Source organism: Lycorma delicatula, chromosome 6, assembly GCF_047948215.1.
Source record: "Lycorma delicatula isolate Av1 chromosome 6, ASM4794821v1, whole genome shotgun sequence".
NCBI lineage: Eukaryota > Metazoa > Arthropoda > Insecta > Hemiptera > Fulgoridae > Lycorma > Lycorma delicatula.
Window position 1 is genome coordinate 120694341 of NC_134460.1, and position 13295 is coordinate 120707635.

General features: G+C 31.1%; 1 protein-coding gene across 1 annotated transcript in view; it reads right to left on the minus strand.

The window, feature by feature from the left end:
* Window positions 1–13295, minus strand: part of LOC142326814 (cell adhesion molecule 2-like) — a 710325-nt gene that overhangs the window by 53108 nt on the left and 643922 nt on the right. The window contains exon 3 of the mRNA XM_075369527.1: window positions 4026–4161. Coding sequence (XP_075225642.1) covers window positions 4026–4161 — 136 coding nt within the window. The remainder of the gene's footprint in view (window positions 1–4025; window positions 4162–13295) is intronic.

Sequence of the window (13295 nt, forward strand, 5' to 3'; positions counted from 1 at the left end):
CTTGTATAGGAAGTGTGTGTGTGTATATATAATCAATTTATTTAAATTAATCTTTTTATTGTCCATAATTCCTCTGTACGTTAATTTTACCTATATATAAATATATATATATTTAATTTCAGCCAATCAGCCAAGAACAGAATTAAAAAACCATTCTTACCTTTACATTATAGCGCTTTCGAAAATAAGCCCATCCTCAGTAATGTTTTCTGATTTATCTTTATTTCCATTTACACATACAATTACAATACAACATAAAAAAATTTTTTCACTGAACAAATGTATGTTCTGTAAGATGTTTTTTTATGTATTTTCTCAATAATCAAAATTATAAAACGTAATCAAGAGTAAAAATATTGCATTTCGAATAAAATGTAAAAATGTTTGAATTTCGAAATACCTTCATTCTCAAAACTACTTCTAGAACTGAGTCTTTCTGAGTTGGGATTGTCGAATAAATAGTGATGTTAAGCTCCTCCCACTCTCCATCCCTACTGTCAGTAGGGATGGTCTCTTCCTATGGTCTCTTTTGTTTATCCCTCCTCTCCTACCGATTTTACAATTAAAAATTTTTAAACATTTCATCGGATTTAACGTTTATTGTTCATTAATTATCTCCTGTCCTTTTCATTTTTTGCTTGAATATTTCCATGTTTTTATAAATATTTAAACGTTTTCTTTTTTCTACAAAATGTAATATTTTCGTGGATTTTATCATTTCATTGGGAACATGTCCTTTTTCTATCAAATGTGTTCCATAATTTGAATCCTTTTTTTCATATTTATATGACCTTATAATATGTTCATTTAATTTTTGTTTAAAATTTTCGTCCCGTTTGTCCAATGTACGTCGGGTTACAATTACATTTTATTTTGTATACTCCATTTCGTTATGATTGTTTTTTTGTTTTATATTATATTTGCTAATAAAATCCTTTAGTTTATATATTTTTTCCCGTTAACGTAGTTTTTTCCCATTTTCATTTTTCTTCTTTTTCTTTTGGCCTATATTCCTTTTTTTTTGCTCTTTCATCTTTGGAAGTAGTTTCCTTATTATTCCTTTTTCATTAATAGTATTCGCTGCTGTTTGAAAGATAATATCTATTTTTTTTTTTGTATTCAACTTTACTTAATTCAACCTTGATAACTCTATTGAAAATATGTTTGAACGCTGCTAATTTATGTTCCCATGAATGGTTAGATTTTGCATAATGTTATCTGTGTACGTGGATTTTCTGTATATGCCAAAATTTAATACTTTTGGCTTCCTTCTTATTCTAAAATTTACAAATTTTATCGTACTGTTTTCTTTTTCCATTATAAACTTCAAATTTTTATATATTTTGATTACGTTATTTAATAGTAAATCTTATTCTTTTCCGCTTTTATCCTTTATGAGTCATCCACTTATTTTAATTTTTATTTATTGTCACCTCATCCGATTTAAAAAAAAACTCATATCCACTAAAGCATTAATGTTGTTAAAATATAATAAAATATCTTAATTTTCTTTTTTTTTCTCTAGATTTCAAGTAAATATTAGTAGAAACTTTTATCAATTACTTCAAAATTAAACGAAATCTTCTGTTTCTAGTTTTTCTCTCATTGTAATTGCACTTTATATACAACTACAAACTTTTTTTTTTTTAAATATACGTACTGTAAAATTTGGTGTAGATTTGGAATCATATTTTTATCTCCTTTGTAAAATATCAGATTCCTTTATTGTGTAATACCATTGAACCAAAGTGTTAAAATTCATTCGGATTGTGCGTCTGAATTTTTGTTGCTGATATTCTTTTACTTTACCATTCAAACAGAATAACGGTATGTTCTTCACGAATATCAATGTTGTATAACGCTTTCTTCTAAACGACTATTGCCTGCTATCGACGTCAGTAACATCTGTAATCACTAACGGTGAACTTTTATTAAGGTCCAGAGTTTCATTTTCAAACAAGTACCAGAATCCTTATAACTTTCCAAAAAAATTTAGAAAAATAACTTTCCATAAATTAAAATTATGTTACATTCATTTTATTAAAACTTTCCATTTTATAGTATACATCTGCTTGTTCATTGTATAAAATTTATAACTGAAAAAAATTATTTGTTCTATACAATCTTTATCATATTATTTCCATTCTTTTAAAAGCAACTATCTTATTTTTTTCTTATAAATATGTAAATACATACAACAAAAATTATTTCTATGAAGATTGAGAATTTCCACAATCATTATGATCAGAAAAGACAATTTGATCATCAGTAAATAAAACTGAAAAGATTATTTTTCTCTCCTTTCAAGAAGAAACCTGAAACGGTAAACTATCTATTTCTAAAATGTTTCACAAATTTTTATGTTTAAAATGTTAGAGAAGAACAATAAAACTGTAAATGTAAATATTCCATTTTAATTACTGTCAATTTTTTTATCTTCTGTACAATTTATACATTTATATCTGTGTAAGTTGCCCTTTAATACCTCTAGGTAAGTGCTCAGTTACCCTTTTAAAAATTATGCAGTTTTGCCCTTAAAAATTTCAGTATGACTTCATTTGACGGGTAACTGGAATCCGGACAATATTTTTCGCTAGCCGTAACTCGATAACAAAGCGTTTTCGGACATAATTTGTATGAAATTTTTCCTTATTTGAAGCTCTAGAATCAGTTCCCAAATTATTTCTCTTTCCCACCAATCACTATATATATTTATCGAGTATTATTTTTTTTCAAAATTATGAATTATTAATGCAATTTGGTTAGTAATAAAATTTTTTGTGATATCAAAATCATTCTCTTAATTTCTTAACCAGTATGTTTTATTTATCATAAACTGTCAAAGAAGAAAAAGATATTAATTTGATAATTTAAAACCTTTGTGTAAATTTTGTACTTAGGTAAGAAAAAAAGTCATTTTTCTGTGTCTGATTTACATTTCTGTCGGGATTGAAATTTTTACAAAATATTATTTATTAACAGGTTATCATTAAATACAGTTAAAAAATTAATTTTTTAATAGTTAATATAGATTCTATAACAGAAGTATCTCTTTTATAAAATGTACAAAATGTGACTAAACCCCCTTTTCATCTGTACCCTTCGTTTTATATATATATATATATATATATATATATTGTTACCACATATATGCCTAACATAATATCGGCGGACGGCAACGGTAGCAGCTCAGATGTCAGCAGGAGCACAGTATACGTAGGCGCTGGTACACGTCACTCCCGCCGCGCAGGTGACTGTGTAGTCCTCCCACCGTAGCGGCGCTGCGGCCCCACCACTCTCAGGCTCCAGTAAAAGAGCGTGCACGAGAGTGAATTTTCAATTCATCGTCGACCACCACCTGGGGAACACCAAGAAGACAGAAGAAGTTCCCTGGCTGCCTCAACGTGGGACCTCCTACATTCCCGCCGGAGCAACGGGCCTGGCCGGCTCGCTGAGGGAGCCGTTGGACGCGGACGGTACCTTTCTGCTCCACCTCGCCGGGCTTCAATTGCTCTGACCGGCGGACTCAACAGCAGGAGCTGGTCTAGCATGGGATCGCTCGGGAAGAACGGCCGCGCCGGCGAAAGACGACCGCCGCCGACCTCATACTGCGGGGTAATGGGGGCCACCAATGCCACGCTATAGTGGGGACCCAACTGCCGCTGAGAAGAAGCCTGGTCTGATTTCAATGGACTAGCCGCAACTCCCCGACTACAGCCAGGTCGACTTCACCGGAGACCAGCTTCCGGATCCAACAGCTCTTCTCAGAGGTAAGTATGAAAACGGCCCTTTTCAGGGATACCTCAAGATTATAAATTACAACGAACCGACAAAGCCAATCGAAAAAAATTGCCCTTTTCAGGGTTACCATAAGGTTATTAATTACAACGAGCCGTCATAGCCAATCAACAAAAAAAGCAGCCCTTCTCAGGGCTACAACAAGGTTATTAAGTGACACATGCCGTCGAAGCCATTCGGCGACAATATATGAATATATAGAAATATTTAAAAAACTTTTTACTTACCAACTGTAATCATATCCCCATGATCGGATACGGTTTGAAAAGATGGAGCTTCTGCTGATACCTCACAACGATATCTTCCAGTACTAGCCAATCCCAATTTTTCCAGACTTACTTGCGTGTCATTAGAATTGGGAATCTAAAACAAAAATTTTAAAAAAATATATACATACATAAATCAGTTGAGCAAATTATAAATAGATTTTGCCAATTTTATAATTTTTTTTTTTTTACGAATGATTAGTTACAGAAAATGAAAAACCTCTTCAGTTGTACAATTATAGTAAAAGTATTTTTTATTTAATGAAAGATAGATTTAGTTATTAATGGAAAAGACGGAAATTTTAAAGTTGCGTTGGGTAAATTAATAAAGCAAACAATATGTGTAGGGGTCGGTAACTTAATCCTTGTTGTGGCAATAACAACATTGTAACGTAATATTTATAGCTAAATTTTACGTATAAACTGCTGAAACACTATTTACGTTATTAAACAACTTGTAAACTATGTTTATTGTTAAATCATATAATACGTTTGAATTAATTGAAGGTTAAACTAAACAACACAAAAGGCAAGCAAGCAACAAGATGCTTCCTTGGTTTGCTGGATGCTTGATCTGTAACCCGCCTAGGGTTATGACCTTCTCTCTAAACATTATTACGGTACAATGGACACCTTATTGAGTTAGCTGGGCTCGAATTCCTCCCTTATATATACTTCAGCTTTATCTTTCTCCTTCCACTCCTCTTTCGAAATACAGCGCGTTAGCCTTCCTTCTACCATGCCGACTCCTCTTCGCCCTTATCTTTCTACATCATATTTGACCACCCCGCTCGAGTTGTGTAAATACGTTACATTACGTTATGTTTTGCTAGTCCATCATCATCCAAAACTTCTTTCCAAACCCTCCCTTTCCTCTCTCTTCTTGATTCCCCCAATTTGACTTGTGTATACTCTTCTCTTCAACAGTCAAAGAGCAAATACTCAAGCTAAGCTATGTTTTGAGTTTATTTGTACTTGAAAACCGACATCAACTGCAGAACCCTTTCCTCAGCCTAATGTCAACAAAGAAACCAACATTAAAAGTGATAATAACACTGTTATAAGTTTCCTTAAAGTTATATTAATAGCTTGTTAGCAACGTTACAACTTGAATAAAATTATTCATTGAGTTTTCCTTTTGTCACATAATTTATAAATATAGGTATATGTTATCATGATGATAATATACATCTATTCAGTCGTTATCGATCCAGTGCAGGATGAAGGCCTCCAGATCGTTTCCAGCTAAGAAGATCTTGTATGATCTTCAGCTAATTCGATCCAGTTTACTAGATTATATCATGAATCCAACGAGCTTTTTGTCATTTTCGTGAATGGTATACCACGATAGTAGTATTCATCCAAGTATTAATTTAGTCCATCTTCCATCAGTTCTTCTTGCTACACGGCCTGCCCACCGCCTTTTTAATTCTTTAACTTTCATGATGGTATCCATTAACAGGTTTTCCTATCCCGTCCGGTAATTACAAATATACATTGTGCCATATTTTTTTGTACTACTTACATCTTCTATAATGATAGAACGGTTAATGTCAACATTTCGCTTCCATTGGTAAGGACTGGCAGGATGCATTCTTTCTTTTGGATGCGACTCTCTTTTTAAGGAAAAAGAGGAGTTTGTTTTTGAAAATGATGTTTGAAGTCTCACAAACGCCTGCCACCTTAACTCTCAGACAACTTCTTTTATGGTATCCCCCTCAGTTCACTGAGACTTATGTAATGGTATAACTGTTCGAGGTCTTCTCCTGACACAAAAATATTTCTTTTTTCGGTAAACTTATTGAATATGACCTGGCTTTTTTTAAGGTTCATCCTCAGACCATAGGGTTTGTCAGCCACCTGCAGTTTCCTGTATGTATCTTTTTAGTTCTTCTGGTTCTTGTGGAAAGAGAACTACATCATCTGCGAATCTCAAGTTATTTATTAGATATGCGCCATTTATTCATGTGCCCTCTTCTACCTATTTCAGTTTTCTAAATACCTCCTCGAGACAGCCTGAAAACAGCATGGTTGATATAGTGTCGCCTTGTTGTAGACCTTTATATGCTTCTTCCTAAATCGATCGTAGAAAGTTTATGTAGACTGTGTTTACACCCTGATTATGTAATGCAGTTATTGTTGCTTGCATTATTACACCAAATCAAATGCCTTTTTGTAATCAATAAAAGTTATATATGGGGGCATAGCATATTTGGCATCAGTGTATATAAATAATATATATATATATATATATATATATATATATACTTAAAATTAATATGGCTTCACAAAATACTTTCGAATTACTTTTAGTCATCTTAGATCAAACATCAGCATCAATCTTTAAAAACATGGATAAGATTTGGAGCTAATCTTAATTTAATACGAGTATACATATACGTAAAAAATTAATTAAAATAAAACCATCAACCAAGATTAACTGACAACTAATCAGTATTTACAAAAAAATGTAAACAAGTAGGTATATTTTAGCTAGAGTTTAGGATAAAGTAAAGAGTAAAAATTACTGTTTGCCTTTTCAGGCTGTCCCAATAGAGAATGTAAATTTGGTTTTATCTAAACGGTTTAAATCTCCAATTAATAACCCCATCCAAGCCTATTTATATGTTTGGTAGATAAAATTTATCACAAAAAAGATAAAGATTTTAACAACCTTAACCCTAGAATAATTACGATTGGTTTACCAAACTGTGCGTCTATAAAATAAACGTTTTATAGACTTTTTTAAAAGTTTAAAACTTTTTTCTGAAACCTATTATTGGGTTATTGAACTCGGTCACTGTATGCCTTCCAAAGCGCTAATACCCTCCTTAGTGATTACCCAGACAGTGACTCGGTAATAATTGATCAATTTGGTATTCTTAGCTTCCGTTTTCTCATGTATAAAACGTTATGGACAGTGTTAATTTTTTGTTATAGTACTGTTGCGGACCTACACACGGAAGCAATAGTAATGTATGATATTGTTTTTACTTTGATTCCGCTAGCCACTACTATTCGTATCGTGGCATTAAAACAAAACAAACCATGAAATCCCAACCCACCGGGTTGGTCTAGTGTTGAACGCATCTTGGCAAATCAGCTGATTTCGAAGTCGAGAGTTCCAACGTTCAAGTCCTAGTGAAGGCAGTTACTTTTATACGGATTTGAATACTAGATCGTGGATACTGGTGTTTTTTTGGTGGTTGGGTTTCAATTAACCACACCTTTCAGAAATGGTCGACCTGAGACTGTACAAGACTACACTTCACTTACTCTTATACATATCACCCTCATTCATCCTCTGAAGTAACATCTGATGGAGATTCCTGGAGGCTAAACAGGAAAAAAATTCTAAATCCCAAGTGAAATGAAAACGCGTAAGAAGCTGGGAGCCACAATGTTTTGGTAAGAAAATAATAGTTTGATATCAAAGCCAACAAAAAATGATTTTTTTTATCGAGTACATGAAAATGGATCAATTGACGGCATTTGTAATCTAATAATGATTTTTTAACGACACAAAAGATGTTGATAGTTGATTAAAAGTCTTGAAAAATGGCCTCGTTATTTATCCCTTGGTATTATAAATACTATTTTGTAATATTTGATATTAATTCATAGTATTAAAATTGTTGTTAAAATAATAGTTACCTTTTCTGCTGAAATCACTATAGTTTCTATGTTTAGTATTGGTTATATTTCTTAGATTCATTTTTTTATCTTTTGTTGACGCGTTTCGGAACCACTTCGTTGTCCAAACTTATGGTACTAATACTTTTAGTATCAGTAAATATATTTAAAGTATTAAGATAAAGTAAATTAGTAGAGATAAAATACTAAGTATGTAAAAATACTCAGATAAAGTATCAGTATAAAAAGTTTTGACAATGGAGTGTTTCCGAAACGCGTGAAGAAGAGATAAAAGAATGAAGCTAAGAAATGTAAACGGTATTAAACATAGAAGTCTAAGTACTTATTAACTCATATGTGTTATACATCCATCAATCAATTAAAATATGAATAAAAAGAGATTTTGCAAAAAAAAATAACAGTTTCCAGCTAAAAAAATATATTTTCAAGGGAGGCAAAAATACCAACAATTATTTCGAGATCTAAAACATAATATTGAGGAAATTCTTGGTAAAACGGCCAGTAAATGTGAAAAAAATATCCTCAAACATTAGCATAAAAAAAAACTTTGCTTTTTATCCGTCCAAAATAACGAAGACTCATTTTGAGTGCGATAATAGTAAAAAGTACATTTTCATGGTTCATCGAGGATGTAGTGACTTGAATGCTGAAAAAAAAAAAAATGGAAAAAACCTAAAAACTTTAAAAAAATCTGATGTAGACACCCTTGTAGACTTTCTTGACTTCCTTGTACGCCTATTAAATTACATATACACATTTCTTTTATAATCAGAGGTTAATAATTATAAATAAGTCAATATATTTAAATTAAAGAAAAACGTTTTTTCCCCTGATTTTAAACACCGCTAAGGCAACCAGTCCGGTAATCAAGCATCACACGGTTACCTCAGTGTCGTGGGGCAGCAGCCTGCCCTCCCTACCTAGCCCCGTGTAGAGGCATCCCACCGGGGTCTCCCTAGCATCTCAGGATACCCCGACTTCCTTCTCTGGACAGCCAGCCCATTCCTCATCTGGTGAGCTGCCCTTCCCGTCCCTAACCCACGAAGCATCAGGTGTACGTTTCGCACATCTGGTGTTTACCCCAAGCGACCCGCCCTCACACACCTTGAGGGTCCCTCATACCACCATCGGGTAGCTCCAAATCCCACTATTGCATGTTGGTGGACCACAATACCTTAGGCATGGGGACTACCTCCCCAGCCCTATACGTCGCCACGCTTCGTGTCATATTTCATCAATTTAGAAGATCCACTCTTGAAAACAGTAGATCCCCTCACCACAAAAAAATTAAAAAAAATGTTTAAAATTACAGGTTAATATTTATAACGAATTAATATATTTCAATTAAAACAAAAGTTAAGAAAAGAAGGAGATTCGAATCGATGTGCCTTCCCCTTGTACGATCAAAATATTTCATTAATTAAAATTTTATTTGGCTATAACTCTGGAACCAATAAAAATAATTACCTTATGAAATATCGTTGGAAAGCTCACAATGAGGACTGATTACTGCAGTTAAGAAAGAGACCAAAATCAAATGTTTTATAGATTTTAAGCTTTTTGGAACTTTTGGTCAAGTCGATTGCAATCAAAAGGGGAGATGCACAAATAGATGTTGCAACAATCCTAAATCCAAAATTTCAACTTTCCACGGCTAGTCGTTTTTTAGTTATGCGGAATACATGCGTACGTAATCAAACGCTAAAACTAATCAAAATGGATTCAGGGATGGTTAAAATGGATATTTCCGGTGAAATCTGAAAACTGAAACTTTTCGTGACACAATACAGGAAGTAAAAAATACTGTATACTGTAAGATTGTTATGAATAAGTTAAAACTTTTTAAGAATTTTTTTTTTTTAATATTTGTCCGTAATCTATCATACCACTTATTATGAATATCGAATAGGTTTTTATCGATATGATTATAAAATTAAAACCAATCAAAGAAATATTTCCAGACCAATATGGAAACATTTTAAGGGAGGGGAGGGAGAGATTAGTTAATATTCTTATGATTAAAACAGGTTAATAAAAAAAATTCCATAAATCTAAAAGACTTAGTCCTAGATTAATAATGAAAGTTTAAGTTCACTTATAAAGTAAGTTTCCTCACAATCCATTTTCTATTTATTACGTAGGATATTTAAAAATATAGTTTTTAAAAAATTTGTAACATTGTGACCAGTTTTATGTAAATGCTGAGAGCTTCACCCGATTTCTTCAGTATTTTGTATTTAAAATGAACCAAATATTTCTTTATTGTGGTCTTCAGTTTTTTTGTTTTTTTTTTATTTACCCTACATAATCTAAATTGCAATTATTGTCTTTACAAATCAATTTATAAATTCCCGTCTATTCGACGGGTTTAAGAAAGTAAACCCGTCTTTAGCGTTTCTGAGGTCAGAGGCCAATTTATTTACTATATCCACGGTAACATTAGAGTTGACATTTTTTACCATGTTAAAAAATAATCTTTACCTTGTATGATTTTAAAAAGAACAATAATCATATGCTATTTATGTTTTCATAATAAATTTATTCATTATAAATTTATGTTTTTTTTTTAGATTCATCTTTTCTATTGTTCTTAAGTAAGGTTTTTTCTGAATTTCTTATTTTTTCAATTATTTTCTGTTTGGTATTAATGCAATAAGCCACCTGAAACGCCATCCGGTTTGTTCTGTAAATCATTTTATTATAACCTGTCATTATATGTTGCGCTGAATGAAAACAATTGCTAGTGATGTATCTATCAGTGTGTGGCATAAATGTATTATAAAACAACATTTTATTATCTTTGCAAAATTACCTTTAAAAAAACAAATGATATCTGTTTACTTTTGATTTTAAAGGTAAATTTAATATTTTTCTTGATTTGATTTAATTTTTAAAACAAATATTCCATGAGAAATATCAAAAAGAAAAATACATCATTCACCTATCACAACCAAACGGAAATGTTGAAATTGTATTTTAGATTTTACGTTTGTTTCTTTTAAAAAAAAAAAAAAATTAGCTAGAAAGAAATCCAGACAGGGGATTGCCCATTACCATTCCATCTATTTTTTTTAATGAAAATTATTGTTAAATTGAAAAGCGTTTTGTAATATACATACACTTGTATAAATCTTATATTAAGACAAAAAAAAAAAACGTATATGTGATTCAATATATTTCTTAACAACCGGATCAGAAATGATTATCCGGCATTTCTGTTTAGAATTAAAATATTATAGTAAATATTAATAACCTGTTTAACTTCTTAAATGAAACCAGAAAGAAATTCATTTTAACATTCGGAATCACCTTTATTTATTCCAATAACTATTTATTGTTATTAATCCTCGAACAGTATTATTAATCAAAACCTAATGAATAAAGATTTAGTAATATTGATATTCTAATTTATGAATACAATAGATAAATGATTAAATAAAAATTATTTTATTTTTATTATTGTTTTGTTAGTGTTGTTTTATGTAACACTACATGATAGTGCTACTTTAGTCGCTAATGACTGTAATTGTTGATGCAAGTTTTATTAGTTGAATGGATTTTAGAAAATTATTTTAAGGAAGTCATTCCCTTTCTATTGTTACTCTATTTTTAAATTCTATCAACATAATAGTTTAAATCATCAGTATATTATTCTTTCACAAATATTGTAAAATAATTTATCTCTTAAACATATTTAACGATTAGAATAAATAAAAATCAAAAGTTATAAACTGAATTTAATTATTTCGTTAAAAAAAAGTAAATACTCAAAAACATTAGATAAAGCTTTTTGTTGATAAATGGGTACCTAAATTCAACATTCCGACCTCCATAATTGAGTAGGTAGAACCTCGGCATTCCGTGTGGAGGTCCTGGATTCGAATTCCGGTCAGGCATGGTGTTTTTCAAACTCTACAAATTTCTACTGAGTTAATGAACATATCTGTTGATGTCGCTCTTTCATAAAAAAAATAAAGATTCAACGTAAAGCAAGTATTAAAATCCAATATTTTGAATTAGATAACAAATTCACGTAAATTTCTCATTACTATAAATTCAATGAACTAAGCTTAATAAATTACTTTTTTTTTTTAATTTAACCAACCCCTTAAGTCTATGCACTTTTCTACTTATTTTAAATCTACAGCAAATATCAATATGTTTTCAAATATATTTCTTGAAAACATATACATCTGTCAAAGAATATATATTTCGCTTGTTTTGATTAGTTATTGTTTGTGTAATGCACCGTGTTGGTCTACTAGTGAGCTCGTCATCGCAAATAAGTTGATTTTGAAGTCGAGAGTTCTAAGGTTCAAATTCTAGTGAAGGAACATGTATGTTCTAGTCCGTACATTTGTACGGATTTGAACACTAAATCGTGGATACCGGTGTTTTTTGTGGTTGGGTTTCAATTAACCACACATATTAGGAATGGTTGACATGAAATTACAAGACTACATTTCATTTACATTCATACATATCATTTTCTGAAGTAATACCTTACGGTGGTTCTGGAGGCTAAACAGAAAGAAAAGGAAACTTATTTCTTTGTGTGATTGATAAAATTATAGTCTGGTGTTTGTTTTTATTTTTTTCATTTTTCTTTGTTGAATATTCTTTGGAGTCATCTTTGTAAGTACATATTTACCTATTTTGTATAAGATACATATACGTATTCTTACATATGTATTAATTTCTTTGAGGGATATCAATAGATCAATGGAAACTCCTCTTTGCAAATCCCTTTTTACTTTTTTTTCTTTTCAAATTTACTTATGGTTCTGATAAATTGTAATCGATTGTAAATTAAACACTGCAGCAAAACAAAATATGTCTCAAGGAATTTAATATTTGTTTTCTTCCACCCCTAAAACTTAATATACTCTTCACCAACCACAATTTACATTTTACAATTTTTTATATTTTGTTAAAGCTAAATTTTCTTTGACTGATCGCAAAAATAATTTTTTTTAGATTTATTTCATGTTCATCAATCAGATAAAAAAGAAATTTGACTAATTTCAAAATTAACTATGAAGTTTAATATTTATATTTTATGAGATTCAAAGAAGGTTAATTTTTACTTCCTTGTACGAAGTAGGAAGTATTGTGATCGCGAAAAATTTCGGTTATCAGATTTCAACGGAAATATCCATTTTGACCATCCCTAAATCAATTATGACTAGTCTCGGCGTGATGTCTGTACGTACGTACGTATGTGTCTCGCATATCGCAAAAAAAGTTTAGCCGTAGGATGTTGAAATTTTGGATTTAGAACTGTTGTAACATCTAATTGTGCACCTCCCCTTCTGATTGCAATCGACTGAACCAAAAGTACCTAAAAAAGCCCAAAATCCCAAAAGATTTGGATTTTGGACTTTTTTTTTAACTGCAGTAATAAGCCCTCAATGAGAGCTTTTCAACGATCTATCATAAATAGTACTTAGTTTCATTGTTTCCAGAGTTATAGCCAAATAAAATTTTAATTAATGAAATATTTGCATCTTATGGGAAGGCACATCGGATGTTTGAATCAGACTTAATCTGCTTTTTTTTTAACTGTTTTTTTAATTT